This window comes from Buteo buteo, chromosome 1, assembly GCF_964188355.1.
Source record: "Buteo buteo chromosome 1, bButBut1.hap1.1, whole genome shotgun sequence".
Classification (NCBI taxonomy): Eukaryota; Metazoa; Chordata; class Aves; order Accipitriformes; family Accipitridae; genus Buteo; species Buteo buteo.
In genome coordinates, this window is record NC_134171.1 from 37,325,741 (window position 1) to 37,341,902 (window position 16,162).

At 39.2% G+C, this 16,162-nt stretch overlaps 1 protein-coding gene across 4 annotated transcripts in view; it reads right to left on the reverse strand.

The window, feature by feature from the left end:
• Positions 1-1,106: 1,106 nt before the first annotated feature.
• Positions 1,107-16,162, reverse strand: part of TENM3 (teneurin transmembrane protein 3) — a 340,888-nt gene continuing 325,832 nt past the window's right edge. For all 4 annotated transcript variants that reach the window (XM_075028086.1, XM_075028116.1, XM_075028096.1 and 1 more), the window contains 4 exons: positions 11,684-11,980; positions 8,876-10,487; positions 5,429-5,559; positions 1,107-2,042 (listed from right to left, as the gene is read on the reverse strand). In XM_075028086.1, coding sequence (XP_074884187.1) covers positions 1,287-2,042; positions 5,429-5,559; positions 8,876-10,487; positions 11,684-11,980 — 2,796 coding nt within the window. In that variant the 3' untranslated portion in view covers positions 1,107-1,286. The remainder of the gene's footprint in view (positions 2,043-5,428; positions 5,560-8,875; positions 10,488-11,683; positions 11,981-16,162) is intronic.

The window sequence follows — 16,162 nt, forward strand, 5'->3', positions numbered from 1 at the left end:
ACTATTCTCTCCATTGTGAAACAAAGCTTCTAAAAAAACAACAGAAACCCCACCTGGTATGAATAAATGTCCATTTATTACGTTAGGGCTGGAAAAAGACAAGGAAAACCCAACCTATTAAAGTCTTCCATCATAATAAACGAGACTTATTTGGTTACTGTGCCTTCTAACAATGACTGATGAAGTGGCACTGGCCTGGGTGACAGGAGAGGTACGGGAGGGGAGGGAGCTGCGGTCTGATTCAGCCAGCCACTTCGGAGCGTCCCATCCTATCAGCAGAGTGATAGATGCACAGCTTTAAACCTAATACAAAAATATTAACACTTTTGGACATTAGTCATCACTGTTATATCTCTACAATATAATCCTTTATACTGTACAGCTATAACATAAAAGGTGCAATTCCTTTTTCTTTAAAAAAATCACACACAGCACATGTTTTTATCATTTTATTTTTAAGTATAAACTTTTTTAAACACTTTACATAAATTAACTCCTCTGAGACTAATATTTGATGTACAGTAAATTGTAATTCATATAAAAATCCATAAACAACTTGTCTCACATAATTTACAAAAAAATCAGGGTTTCCTTTGCTTATCTGCAACAAGGATTCTACTTGCCATTTTCCCCCCAAGGCAAACCATGTTAGCATTGTAAAATCCATTATTAAATTCCCATGGTAGCATAAGTAAGTCACTTGTGCCAATGTCCTTTTAGAAAGCAGCACAGTTTAAAGCAGTTGGGTTGTCTATAAACAGTAATTTTTGCCCCACGTTTTAAAATTAACAGATATATACCACATCCTATGCAGTGAGAAAGAGAGAGAGAGAGAAAGAGAGAGACTACTTCTCGTAAGCAAAGGTCAACAATTCAGTAATATTTGGAAACACTGTATGGGTCTGTATCTTAATTAAATACAGTGCCTCAAAGGAACAGACAGCCTGTTGCAAAATCTGTAGGCCTTTTTCTTTTCTTTTTTCTTCTTTTTTTTTTTTAATACTTTTCAGTCCAACTTGAGTGCAGCGATATGCATATGTAAACATATTCTTTAAAGCAGATCACCTTTAAGGTCATTGAGAAAAAAAAAAAGTTTTGTCATTAGCAGTATCATTCTTCTGGAAGGCGCTCTTTTCATTACAGAGTCTGTTTGGATTGTGCTACAGAAAAAATCTGAGCAAAGATGTAAGCTTAGGCTCAAGTAGTAATGCAGCAAAACAGTTTGGTCTCCTTTTTAGAAGACACTGGTACACAGTCTCTTTGGCAGCCTGAGCTAAGCCAGTGTGTTACCTCTTTCCTATCTCACTTTGTCTGAGGAACTGTATGTTGTTAGCGCTGTCTGCTAATTCTGGATATTGCTCCACAGAGAGTACATAGTACCCATCGTATCCTTGTACCTTTCCAGCACTTAGCAACTGCCTCTTTTCTCCTTCTGTCCACAACCGGGCGCCTTCCTCTCCATCTCTTACTCTCTGTTGTTCTCTGGCCCAGGCACTAGAAAGAGCTCTTTGCCTGGCTTGCTCCAGTATTCGGGCCTTTTCCTCATCAAGTGTCATGCCATAGCGGACGTGAAGCGCTAAAGCACCGTATTGCATTTCAACATCAGCAAACCTACGAGTCCTGCCATTTACCACAGTGGTGGACTGGGAAACAGTGACATTGATGCCATTCTCCAGGGCCTTCCGCCCACTTGTCAGCCTCAGTGTCCCAAGGTCACTCTCGGGGGAGGTGGTCTTGATAAAATAGTGCGTGTCCTTTCCCTCAACGGTGAAATGCAAGTTTTCTAGGTAGTAGGCGTTGTTCAGAACAGCTGCCACTTTTATGCAGTCCTCATTTGCAATGTTGAGCACGTTTGTTTGCACTTTGCCTTGATTGACAGCAAGCATCACCCCTTTCCCAATCAGAGACTTCACTGTAGCAAACCACAGCCATGACTTCTCTCCACTGGATTTCCGTCTGCTGACCTGCACTTCTGCCATCTTTCCCAGGGAAAGGAAAGCCTTTGCTTGTCTCGCCACTTGTTGTTGCACTCCAGAAATTGGCTGTAAACAAGAACAGACAGAAGTTTTACCAGCCATCTGTAGCTCTCTAGATGCCAAACAGCCAGGCTTTCTTGGTGTGCTGCCCGTGGACAACAACAGGATATGCCACAACTGACAGTGCCAAGGAGTTAATTAAATCTACATACTGCTTGTTCTGCTGAGTTACAAGAGTATTTTGTTTGATAATGTACAGTGCTTTTTCTCTTTGTCTCCCCGAGAACCTGCACAAAAATAAGATTTAACTTCAGAGGCTACTTACTGGGCTGCACAGGACAGACCTTTGCAATACTAATACTTAATATGGGTAAGAGCTATCTTACTACAGTGTCATCTCATCCTCTGAGCTTGTTCGACTATGATTCCTGTCTACCATGAGCCCATCCAAACTGAGGAGATTTTTGCAGGTCATGAAGCTGTGCTTTAGAACAGGAACAAGCCCTTCTTTATGCTAAGTCTCTCAGGTAGCTGCAGTCTAAGACCAAACTGCAGGGAGGCTCTCATAAACCCTCAAGCAGCTAAAGGAAGGAGGGGAATCAAACTGTAATGATAGTCTTTACAGTAAAAGAGAAGGAAGCAAACAGTACAGAGCAGTGAGGTGGAATACTAGGGACTAATGCCCTTTCTTGCAAATACCTGCAGAAACTGATAAAAGGGGACATGTGAAAAGGCTGTGGCCAATTCAGTTCTGCGAGCTTCCATTTCACTCCAAGTATTGGCATGCTGTCTAAAAGAGATGAGCAACTTCTCCCCCCAGAACTTCAAACAGGTGCAGTCCTGAATACAGCAGAGTACTTTGTTGACAACTAGCAAAGACAAGGGGCAATGAATGAAAAGAACCAATGGGCAAGTCTAAAATATGCTCAGTTGGTATTTCATGTTTTACCATATCTGGGGTGTTCTTGTTGAAAAGGTAGGTGTGCTATAAAGGGGAGGAAATAAGAGGTGCAATTGTGAGGTGCAATTGTGAGGTGCAAAAGCACAAGATGGAAAAGCTAGAATAGGAGAATCTGTTCAAGAAGTTTATTTTGACTTAAAAGCTGGCCAGTATGCCAGATGCACTCTTGGTAAAACGAGAGGATAGCTGGGGAATGGGACCTGCCAGCATAACTGCTGTGGTTGGCCAGAAGAGCTAGAAGAGCAGAAGCAGCTAGCAGGAGTGCTTAGCTAGCACAGCTAGATAGCTGGGCAGCTCACATTATGGGGTCAGCTGGTTGGGATGAGACCTTACAAGTGCACAGAATAGGCACATCTTATCTGTCTAACCCTGGGTCTTAACAGCTACAAGCTGTGAATGAGCTAGTATTGATGGAGGTGGGAAGCAGACAGCTGCCCTAGCAGTTGTCTCAGCAGGAAACAGATTTAAATAGCTTTGGCTGCACTTTTGAAAAGGAGTACTTAGTTTCTGTAGATGATCCAGTTTATCTTCCAATTGACCCCTTCTCCCTTCAGTAAAATACTGTTTAACCCATTTGATTCATTGCTGACAAATGAGGCAAAACCCTGTTTATTTTTCCCAAATTTATGGGTGGGAGACCAAGCAGGAGTCATTAACAGACTCCTACAACCTTAATTCAGCCTTGCTGCTATTCAAAGCCTGGCAAGAGGCTTGCAAAGGCTTCTCTGCTCTGCCATCAGGGCAGCTTTCTGGAGGGGACAGTTCCTGAGGGAATTATGAATTGACTTGGACTCTCAACTCTTCCTGAACGTGGCAGATTCCTGTCTGCACTTGCTAATGAGCGTGGATTTCAGCTGTTGTAAATCCTACATGAAAGCTATTGAGCACAACATATATTCTAGCCAGCATGCTCATCAGTGAGAGCAGCGAGATGCTACAGCAACTTCATAATGACAAAGTTTGTTTATTTTTAACATGTATCGTCAGAGCTCTGAAGCAAAACCTCAGAACTCTGTAAAGCTCACTCACTCCACAGCGTTTCAAAATACTAAGTGGTTTGTGTGTTTACTTCTGGCTCCTGGTTGCATTCGCTTGTTCAACAATGAATATCATAGTCACAGCTTCTTCCTACCTGAGAATTTCGAATCTTTGTTTTCCTCCCACTTCTCTTTCTCTCTGTCATGTCACATGCCCCTGGCACTTCTCACGTCGTTGAGCTCCTTCCTGAAGATTTTTGACAACTAGCTGTCTGCTCTCATCTCTTTGACCAAACTGGTTCTCTTCCTGGTGCACCTTTACTGGTGTTAGTGGATAATTGCATTCTTTAGCCTTTGAGATCTAAATAAACAACCTCTGATAGTTCTTCACAGCCATGCCTGATGACAGGTCTCTTATCTCCTGATACAACCACCTTGCCTGGAGAACCTGCAATGCTCCTCCTTCACTGCTTCTACTGCTCATGGGAGACACTATTCTTATGCTGTGCTCTAAGGTCTTTCCCTGTTACTCACTCCCTGGCTATTAAAAATATATATATAGCAGATCACTTCATGCATGCAAACTTAGCTTCCATATGCTCCCTTCTGCCGGGCCACCCTTCTCATGATTTTTTGTCTGAATTAGGTTGTAAGATTCTTCAAGATCATACCCTCTTTTAATCTCGTAAAGTTCTCAATCACAATTCTTGTAAAGAGAGATCTGCTTTTGACTGCTCACAATGGGACTACCTGTTGTACTGTCTCTTAACACTTCCTTCTTAACTGAGAACTGTAGGATTTTCGAGGGCATAGGTCTTTGATCAAGTCTGATTTGTAAATATAGTTTTCTTAAATAGCAGATTTAGATTTTAACGTCCACATTTATTTTTTCCATTATTTAAAACTGTAGCAGGTTTTCAGGACTGAAGTTCATTTTTCTCCTCCCAAAGAACTTCATAAGCACCTGGAGTTTTGGTTTTATGTAATGTAATGGGTTTTACCTCAGGTAATTTGATTTTCAATATTTTATCTTTACATATAAAACGTGGTTAATATTAAAGATAAGTAAAATAGTAGTGGTGCCTGGTATGCATAATTTATATCACCTGTTCTGTTTATTTCACAGTCTATTTTTACTTCAGTGTTCAGTTTCTGCCTTCAGGCAGAGTGTTAGTACAGATCTAATCTCTGTAGCTTCTGCTATGAAACTCAGGACATCTTTAAAGGGTCTTAAACTTCTTTTCATTGATTATTGTCTTTCTGCATTTTTATTATTGCTGAAAGCAAACAAAAGCTTATTTAAAATGGTACCTAACTTAGCAAATCTGTAAGAAAAAACATAATCTGTAATTTCTTAAATTCTTTTGAAAGTAGATAAAAACTACAGGTTTGAAAAGCACTGTTCAGATTTAATTTAGCAAGTAACCCTGTCGGGATTATCCATGCCTAATAAGATCTGAATAGAAGGGAACATTCTGTCTTGTTTCCTTTGTATGTTTAGTTTTGTTTCTTACTGGTATGTCCTCCCATTGCTGGCTCTTCACAAGTTCATAAGAAGGTTCTGTTAAATCAAATTTCGGAACAGGGAAACCAGGAATGGCATTGTGCAGATGGAAGCCGAATGTCACCAGCCAGCTGTTAACATCTGAAAAAGAATTATTAAAAAAACAAGAGAAAAATGTTAGAATTGTTCTTTATTTTGCAATCATACCATTTTTACATGGAATAGCTTTTGGCATAGTTGATTTCCTTCTGTAACATGAAAATTATTCAACAGTCTTCATTTTGGTATGTATGGATTTGTGCTACAGCTAGAATAGCAAGCCTATACAGAAAACTTGAAGTTCTAAACTTACAAGAAAACTTCTGTCCTATGTAAGAGTTGCACTATGCTTGTTTGAAAGGCACTGGAGGTTTCAGCAATTCTGAAGGCCTCTGACTTCCAGAACAACTATAGGAGCACAATTAAAGTGAGATTTCCTTCTAATATAACCTAAACTAATTGGGATTTCATGGTCAGGCTGAATGTGCTTTATGCAGCACCTTCATCATCAATACTGTAAAACAAAGCAAAAAAGAAAAAGTACTGCAGAGCACATCCTGTCCTTTTGTTACATATGTTTTATTGTAATGTCTTCAAACTAGCCCTGAAATAACACCTATATGGTCAATTACCTTTTAAATGAATTGGCAGATATTTTATGTTGATTCAAGAGAAATCTCCCCCTCTTCAAGATGAAGTTGGACCAATGAAATTAAAAGCTAATGAAATGTATTACAGTTGCATCAGTAAGCAGACAGGATACATTATTTATGATACATTTTATGTTCTGTTTAAATAAATTAGAGATGCCAACAATTAATTAGTTAACAATTGTTGGGCAAGAATGGGTTCTCTGCCTTGTTTCTGTCTTTCTACCCTATTTTTCCCAAATACTAAGCTTAGCAGAAGTTGGCAGAGTACTCCTTACCAAATCTAGTAGTTTTCATTTAAGAAAACCCCAAATAAGGGGAACAAGGAACCAAATTTTTCAAATGTTGAAAGAATAAAAAATATTTACCTTAAAATAAGTTCTAACCTTTCCAGATAAATGATAGGCCTCATGAGCCTTTGCATCTAAAACTGCCAGTCGGCCAAATTACTAATTGTAATTATAACCTTATATGAGCAGTGTGTGTCCATGCATTCCATACATCAAATATGTTAAGAAAAGTACTAAGACTGTATTTTGAGGGCAATTTTTTAACTAATATTGCATCATTTTCAATGCCACAAAGAATTGTGATTGCAACTGCATCCCCTACAGCACATGCTGCTAAAAGAGGACAGATTCAAAGGTCTGTTATTATGCTTGCTCCCAGGCAGCATGTTACCAACCCTGTTAATAGCCGCTGTTTGTTAAATTAATGCAAACCCACTTGATTCCCAGGGTGCTTTTCTGAGTGGTAGTCTCACAACTCTTAAGGAAGTGGGGCTGAGCCCCTCCTCTAGTCTGACACTGTGTAAAATATTTCAGATTATTTACATCTATTCAAATATGAAAATCAAATGTATCTGAGCCATGCATTTTTGAGAAACTTCTGGCAACGTGCAGTCAGATTTTTTTTGTATGTAGAGTAATGGAAAACACTACACATCACTAACTCTAAACCCACAAAAAGCACATAGGTTCCCTAAGAACTCAGTTATACAAGTGGCATGTTAGCAGCTTTTTTATTGCCAAAAGAGGAATTCACACTCCTTTTTCTATATCCTACTCCTCCTTCCCTGCTCCTGGCTGTGTACTCATTACTTTGTGCTGGCCCTTGAGCTTACTGGACTTCTCTTATTTAGCCAATTTACATTAGCAGCCTTGCAAAAACCTACCCTGGCAAATACCAACCAACTTCCAGTGAATATTTTCTGCCATGTTAATGAGTTAAACTGGTCACAGAAAGACCCCTCCTGCCCTTGCTACCTTACAGTCTCACTCCCTCGACTTGTTTTTTTTGGTCCACCAATATGCACTTTTTACTGCTTAGTAGCCCAGAGCCATGAAGGAGCCTGACTCTAATCCACATGTGTGCTCGTTTTGGCTGGGATAGAGTTATTTTTCTTCATAGTAGCTGGTATGGGACTATGCTTTGGATTTGTGCTGAAGACAGTGTTGATAATGCTGAAATGTTTTTGTTACTGCTGAGCAGTGCTTACACAGAGTCAAGGCCTTTTCTGCTTCTCCCACCACCCCACCAGCGAGGAGGCTGGGGAGGCACAAGAAGTTGGGAGGGGACACAGCTGGGACAGCTGACCCAAACTGGCCAAAGGGATATTCCAGACCATATGACGTCATGCTCAGTGTATAAAGCTGGGGGAAGGAGAAAGAAGGGGAGACGTTTGGAGTGATGGCGTTTGTCTTCCCAAGTAACCGTTAAACATGACGGAGCCCTGCTTTCCTGGAGATGGCTGAACACCTGCCTGCCGATGGGAAGTGGTGGATGAATTTCTTGGTTTGCTTCGCTTGTGTGCATGGCTTTTGCTTTGCCTATTAAACTGTCTTTTATCTCAACCCGTGAGTTTTCTCACTTTTACCCTTCTGTTTCTCTTCTCTATCCCACTGTGAGGGAGGTGAGTGAGTGGCTATGTGGTGTTTAGTTGCTGGCTGGGGCTAAACCACAATAACATGTAAAGAGATTCTCATGAACTGTCTTTGAGGGGGTTCTTACTCTTGTACTTGCTCAAGGAGTCTAGTTTTTTCATTATAAGAGCACTGGGTAATGAGTAACAGCATTGGAAGGAGAACCTAGGGCTCCTCTTTCCTCTCCCAATGCACTGAGATCTCTAGCTGAGGCACCTTGTGTTACAGTTCAGTCTGTATTCCACTGCTACTCCAAAATGTACTTTGGAAAACCCAAGTCCTCTCATACAGAGATGCTCTGAATTATCATTGTGGGTCAACGGTCTAATACGAAAGCACCATAAGGACTGTGTAGAGCACGAGGTTTAGGTTTAGTTACCTAAACCTGAAAGCTAATAATGGCCTGTGGATGTTAATCTTTTACGCAGGTACCTAAATCAATGTCTAAAGCTAGATGAGATATTTTCAAGATCTCCCATTTGCCATTTCACTACTCCTGATAAGCACGTTTGCTGTAATCATTCTCATTGTTAAGTGCTTATTGTTCCCTCATAAAGAACTTTTCCAAATAGGACATACTTAGGTACTTCAAAACCGTGAATTCCAGTCTAAACTGGATGTCTATAGGTCCAGCACCTCCAAGCTAAAATCGCTTTGTTGATCTGGTTCTAAACGCCAAGTACTTTTTGGAACAATTATCTTCCCCTAGAATTTCTTTATTAATCTTCCCCAGACAATATCCTCAGCCTGTAACCCAGATAATCAGATTCCAGATTATAAGAACACAGAAAGGTAAATTTTGGAGCAAGTGGGAGACAGAATTGCAATTAAGTAACTTTCTTTTACCTGTGATATAGTCCTTCACATCATGTATTTTACTGGCTGGGTTATTATTTCTAAACATGTACAAATTAAATGGAGCTGGATCCTTCCCAATTCTCTTCCAGATTTCGATATCAGGTGTTGTCCACCGGCCTGCCAGTATGTCATAATCTCTTTCTCCGAAGTGGACCAGCTTGGTCAGTGGGTCATACAAGCCTCCATGGAATCCGATTACCAGCTGGAAGTCAAGGTTAGAGTCGAAATAGATCTCTCCATAAGCAGTGTATTGAATTTGTTTAAGCATGAGACCATTGCTACTGAAAACAGCCAGTGGTGTCCCCGTATTGTCTGATGCAATGTAAAACTCGTCTCCACTGCTAATTTCCATGGCAAAAAGGTGTCCTTGCAGATCATAGTAGAGAGATGTGATTTCAGAGCTTGAGTGGTTATATACATGAGTTATCCTGGTTGGGTAAGTGAGGTCTGCGTAAAAAAACTGGAGATGCTGTCCAAGGCTAGTTTTACTGGAAACTCGTCGCCCAAGTCCATCATAACGGTAAATCACTGTCCACCCACTGCCTTTGCTATAAACTCGAGTAAGAAGGCCCTTTGAACTGTATTCAAAGATTTCAGTACCCCTCTGACGCAGAAATCCATCTTCATCTAATCGGTACTGAACATCACCTAGTCGAGTTATTCTGTCTCTCAGGTCATAGCGAAGTGGCGTCAAACGGGCACTGCTACTGGGGTTGAGCAAGTGGAGGTTGCCATTCAGGTCATAGTTGTATCGCCACATTATTTTTTCATTCAGATAAACTGTCTGGAGCTGACCATCTACATCATATTCGTAAGCATATTTTGTGGTGTTGGCAAATGGCCCAATCTTAATTTCTCTTTTTGTCACTCGTCCCATGTTATCATACTGAATTGTAATCCAATACATTAATGACCGAAATATTTCATACTGAATTTCCTTGATGCGGCCATGTGCATCAAAGTGTTTTGTGTAGGTCATTACAGCTGTTGAAATGATCTGGTTAATATCATAATATATAACTCCAAATTTTCCAAATTGTTCAACTTTGCCAGAGATATCATCAAACTGGTAGAGATCAATAGGCAATGGGGTTTCATTGATGACACCTTGCATGCTAGTCACTCTGAAGCTATTGTCATAGCTGTAGTCAAATCGGGCATTTACCATTCCGTCTTCGCTAAAGCGGAAAATCTGTCTGTCAATCAGTGGGCCAATTTGCCTGTATCTAATGGTGCAGATAAAACCATCGCTTTGGAGGTTTACTGTTTTCAGGACTCCTGCTGTCTCATCGTAAGTAAAGCTAACTCTTGTGCTATCATACAAAATTTCTGAGAGCTTGGTCTGCCGTCTGTACTTGAATAATACTCTTCGGCTTGTCCCCAGGAAAGCAGTTTGAAGGAGCTGCCCTTCTTCATTGTAGTCCATTATAACAGAAGCATTACTTTCCGGGGGGTTGTATATATTCCGGTAATAGCCAATGGAGCGGATAGTCTGCATGGTATGACGAGCAACACTGGGCATGGTGACAGCAGAAAGCCGATCCAACAAATCATATTCGAAGATATACTGCCGTTGGCTATGAAGCAGAAGAACCATTGACTGAAAATTAAGAACAGATTTTTACCATGTGACAAATGGTGGAGTACCCCCCCATATACTGATACTATTTCTCCACAAAAATGTGACATTCCCACTTGAGAAAATTATCTCCTTTTTAATTGAGTTATCCTTGACCTTACATGTTGTTAACATCTCCCTGCCTAATTTACTTGGATGCTTAATTGTAAGGGGTTCTGTAATTAGTAGTTCCACATTCATAATTTGCTACTTGTTATGACTGTATCACTCTTTTATCAAGCACTCACAGCTAAACAGCAGATTGTCAATGGATTCAGATAAGTCATGTTTAATATGGGAAGAAGTAAAACTGTCTTAGAGCCATTAACTCACGAGGAGAACAACATATGGGAGATACAATTTCTTCCCTACAATTAGAGATGAAGAATTTGAATAGCCTGAGATTCCGGAGTACTGTGTTCTTGTTCTGTAAGCTTTTACGACATAGGCAAAACAATTGTATGATTATTTTTATCAAAAGGAGCTACTTGGAATTATTCTGACATTTTTCTGATGCATGGCTATTATGTATCATAGGTCTTGATTAAATTATGTCTGCAATGACTAGTAAACAGTATCTGCTGAGCAACAGCTTCAACAGAAATATATTGAAACCCCAGAAAGAAATGGATTCTCTTTTTGCATAGCAGGCATGAGATCTCACAAGGGGGATTTTCACAGATATTTCTAGAGGGAGAGCTATCATTCAGTAACTGTTATATATAATGAAGATTCCTAGTCTTTTGCCTATTGTTTATTTTGATGCTACAACATATAGCAAGTACAAATTGACAGCTGTAACTATTTAGAAACAAGAGTGTTCCTTGGTAGTGAAAAAAAACCAACAGTGAAGAATTTACAAACAAATTATTTCCAACTGAATTACACTGCAGAGATCTAGTCCCTGTACCTTGTTTTAAGTGTTAAGATAAAAGGTAAATACAGATGCTTCTTGTTAGTCAGTGGCCTAAATAATTTAAAACCACATCAATTCCTAGCAATTAGCTACAGCGTGATTACATATCTATTGTATAAAACATTCCCCTAGGAATCACATGTTGATACTTAGAGTAATTGAAATGTGCTTCTACTACCTATTTTTGCTTTGTATGCAGCAGTCAGATGCTGCAGAATTTCAGCACATTCCAAGCATTTTTTAAAACCTGAGTGTTCTTTACCTTTTCCAAATATGTGTAACTCCAAGTTTTCCCATCAGCAAACACTCTAGACACTATCCTTCCCTGTCCATCATACTCTATTTTTTCACTAGTCGTCCCTCGCTGTATGCTGCCTATTTGACCTGTGGATGAATAGGTAACATTGACAGCCATCAGCTTGCTGCTCGGTAGCCACAGGGTGGGGTGCCCTGATGTGTCGTAGGCAATCCTCAGCAGAAATTTACGGTGGTCATCGTAGATCTTTTCTGTCTTTGTGGTTCGATCAAAGTCAACTGAAAGGAGGTTTCTGCCATTAACCTTTTTAAAGCAAACAAAATGACACGATAAATCATGCTGTTCAAACCCTAGCCACCTATTATTTCCACAAAGCTAGCTATTCTTTAAATACCATTTACAGTGATTGATTTGCTGTGTGCGTAAATTATTTTATCAACTTCTTGATACAAATGTAAGGCACTATATTAGCATCTACTTTAGAAGGTCTCATTATATGAAGACATGGCCCAGAATTTGTTGCAATGTGTTCTTTCTTGATGCTTAGTCAACTGTTAAGAAAATACTGAAAGATGTACACTGAAAACTTCTGTAATAAGAGGGGCCATTTCAGCAAACAAACTACTTCTTTTGTAGGCAGTCCAAAGTATATCTAGCAAATTATTGTCAAAACATTCCCAGCAACCGCTTGTCCAGTTCATAACAATCATGCTAAGAAGGAACTGAATCCTAATCCTCCACAGCAAATATTTTTTCAAAACAGTAAATACAAAATTAAGATCTTCAAAAGCATGTTAAATCTTCAAATTAAGATTAAACAGTTTTTAGAACACAGACTTTCCCCTTCTGGATCAAATGGAAGTTTAACTCAGTATCCTATCCACTGCTGCAATGTATTTATGGGGCTGAAATCCTTAGTAGGGGATTATGTCTTTTGCCTAGTTAACTGACCACTTAAAGCCATAAATGACTGGAAGATTACTGAACTACTGAAAAAGTTATAAATTCTTTGAAGTTTATAACTATTTTGATTTGAAATTAAAGCCTTAGCCTAGATACATTTATGTTGAAAACCGTATTTTTTATATATGTACACGATAGTAGTGGATAGTGATTTGTATGCAATACTTTTACATTGAAATCCCCCTCACCCTTTCAGTGTTGTAAATACACTAACTTTCAGTTTCATTGAATTGGCTCTCATTTTTGTACTTATGAAAGGAAAATGTCTGGTTTTCTTTTCCTACATTGGTATCTTTGCAATTCTCTGTTCTCCCTCTGCATTGAACTGTATTTTAGTGTTTTCAAACAGGCCCCCAGGATTTCTTTGTTCATCTGTAAACCCTTTCTGTATCTGCTGTGTCTTTTAAAAGTTATTCCAGGTGGGGATAAAACGCTGATAACTAATATTTTTCAACATTGTATTTTGCTAACATTTGGCAAGTAGGGGACAAACGGACATACAGCTAGGTGTATTAAGAATTTTTTTTAATTCCTTTTCAAGTACTCGATGTATACATTAAAAAGAGGTGAAGAAAGATGGCTAAATAACATTCACAAAAGTATAAGAGAAGAGATATCCTGACCAAAGAAATTACTGGAGGATTTTTGCAGTTTTGAGGGCTGCATGTTCAAAAATCCATACATCATGGATGTTGGTACTTACACCCTAAGGCTGATAAGCTTCTAAAAGATCAATATAAATTAGATTCATTATTATTGGCATAAAAGATATTAAAGTACTAGTGAAGAGTCATAGGCAAATAATAATAATAAAATCCTACAAATGCTCAGTTTTCTTTATGTCTGTCTGTCTATCTATCTACATTACCTTTCTCTTTTTTAATATGAAATCACTGGCATAAGAACAATCTGCACTATCAATTTAGGAACAAAAATCATCTTGTCATGTAAATCTTCTAAGTAAGGAATGCACAGTCTAGCAGATGCGGAATAGCTACTTTATCTATTTAATGAGCCATCAAATGTTATTTAAATATACTTTGAAAAATCAATGCTACAAAACTGATTCTAGAATTAGGTTAAACTGAACTATGAAACATTCCCATTCACTTCCTTTTTGTCTTTTTTTTTGGACTTCTTCATTTTCAGGTAGTTTTCGTTTAAATTTTCCAACATCTAATATGCACTCATTTGCCTAGTTTCACTCTTAAATCTTGTTTAGCTTTTATTTCTCAGCCTCTCCCACACGTGCCTGCACTCATCTCTGTGTCTCCCTGCCTGTTTTGCTGCTTTGATTTTTTTCTTCCCTTTCTCTCCACCTTCCCTTCCTTATTTTACATTTAATTATGATTTTTATTAATTTTCTTGTCTACCTCCCAGGCTTAGACACTGAAGTGAGAATGGGCACTTCTGATTTCTGAATTGGCAAAGAGGGAAGGGTGGTTCTATGGTTAAGGCAGATGTCCAAGCAATTGTGGCTAATTTCTTGGCTAAGCACATCCTTCCGGTGTAAATTGCAGCAAAGTACTTAATCTGGCTGTCTCACTGCCTTATCTGCTAAATGGGATAATAACATCCCTTGCCTTCTCACTTTCCATCTGTCTGGTCTGTGTAAGGGCAGGATGCAAGGGGAAAGAAAGGAAATGCCTCTTTCTCCAGCCAGATTCACGCTTCCAGATTCTGCTGACAGAGCTCTTCCATTCAGGCATGCGAGCTTTTGGTGAAATTTTGGCTGTGCTTGCATAATCTCGTAATACAAGTGGCAATTATAATAACAACAACAAGTTTTGGTGATATAGCTTCTTTCATTGGACAGTATGGGGCTGGAATAACATATGTCAGCTAAAGTACTGCCTTCAGCTGAAGTGTTTCTTAACAACAGCTCTGCTACCAAAATGGGTTTACAGCAAAACTTGAACGTGTTTATTGTGGCTAAGACAGCCACACTTCAAATATATTTGAAACCTCTGGGTTTCATTATGATAAAAATAGTAATTCAGGAAATTTTCAATGAAGAAACACTTAATGACACAAAGCTGAGTCTCTTGACAGTCCCCACCTACTGTCCTGCTACGTTTCAGTAAGTTAGGTGTCCATCTATCCTGCTCTGTTTTAACACCTGTTTTTCTTTCCAATGAGAAGCATGAAATCTGACTGTAATTCCTCCATTAGGAGTAGGGGTATATTGCTGTGCCTTACAGAGAGATCCAAGAGGTAATGTGAAAACTGGGGACCTCTGCAGGGCTTAGAGCATGTCAGGTCTCAGGAGGAGGCAGAGCAAACTGCTCCTTTGAGCTCCCTCATCTACGTTACCCATCTACTCTGGGTGCATCCCTTGATGCATACCCAGAGCTCATACCAGTTCCCTTATTTGAGACCCTTGCGAGTGAGGGTCTGTCTGGCCTCAGTACAAATGCCCTAAACCCACTCTTTCATATAAAGGACTGTCAGGACCTCTGCCAAAGGCCAGCCTACAGACCAAACATACAGGTCCGGGGACAAAACTAGGTTATCGATCAGTTACAAAACAAGTCTAACAAAAGTAAGATTGACAGAGGATGGTTGAGTTAAGGGAGGGTAATGTAATTCCTAATTAATTTCTTTATAAAGAATACTAGTAGTGGGTAGAACTAATAAAAGATAGAAAACCAAGAGAGTACCTGAGAGTGTACTTTGTAATGTTAGATACTGCATACACATAATGCAGTGAGTGTCATATATATGAGTACATTTACTGGCAATACATTTTGTCACTGTTTTTTTGTCTGCGTTTGTCTTCTTTGCAGCAAAATGTTACTGACATATCTGTAGATGGAAATGATGAGCTTCCTCAGTTATTCCTGTTCTTCTTTCTGTTGTTTTCTTTCTCTACTTTCCTACATCCCCGAACCCACTCCAAGTGACATTTCTGTAGTATCTTCCCATGTAAATCAATTTCAAAAAACCTTCCCATTTTTTTTCTTTGCTGACAAGTTTCTTTACTTTTTTTTTTGAGGCATTTTTCTCTTATTAGCCCATATTCTCTGCCTGCCCTAGTTCTCCCATTTATGCATACGCTTTTAATTACTACTATTTTATTCTAATCTATAATCTCTCACTTTCCCCTCCATCTTGTTAAATCATTCCCTCTTCTCTGCTGTTCCTTTCTTCTTGTTAACTCTTCCAAATTAAAGTTGCCCATGACATTTGTTTCACCTCCTCTGCACTTGAATGCCAAAATTTTGCTTCACTTTTGAGAGCTGGACTCATGGTGATTTGTTTCAATGCCAAAACCAAATGCCACTGGTGTGGTCATTTTATTCTCCCTTAGGCTTCTTTCACAAATGAATTGGCAGGTATATTATCCCACTGTTCTACGTAATGACCTGCCTATGAACCAGAACCACAAGGATGAGCTCCAGAAACATAGCTTCCTTTTCCTTATGCATGTAAGGCAGCCATAGCTAGGTACAAGTATGTTGTTCTTAAGCAGCAGCTACTGTGCATAGTCATTCTTCCTTCTTGGAAAAAATCCATTCTTCT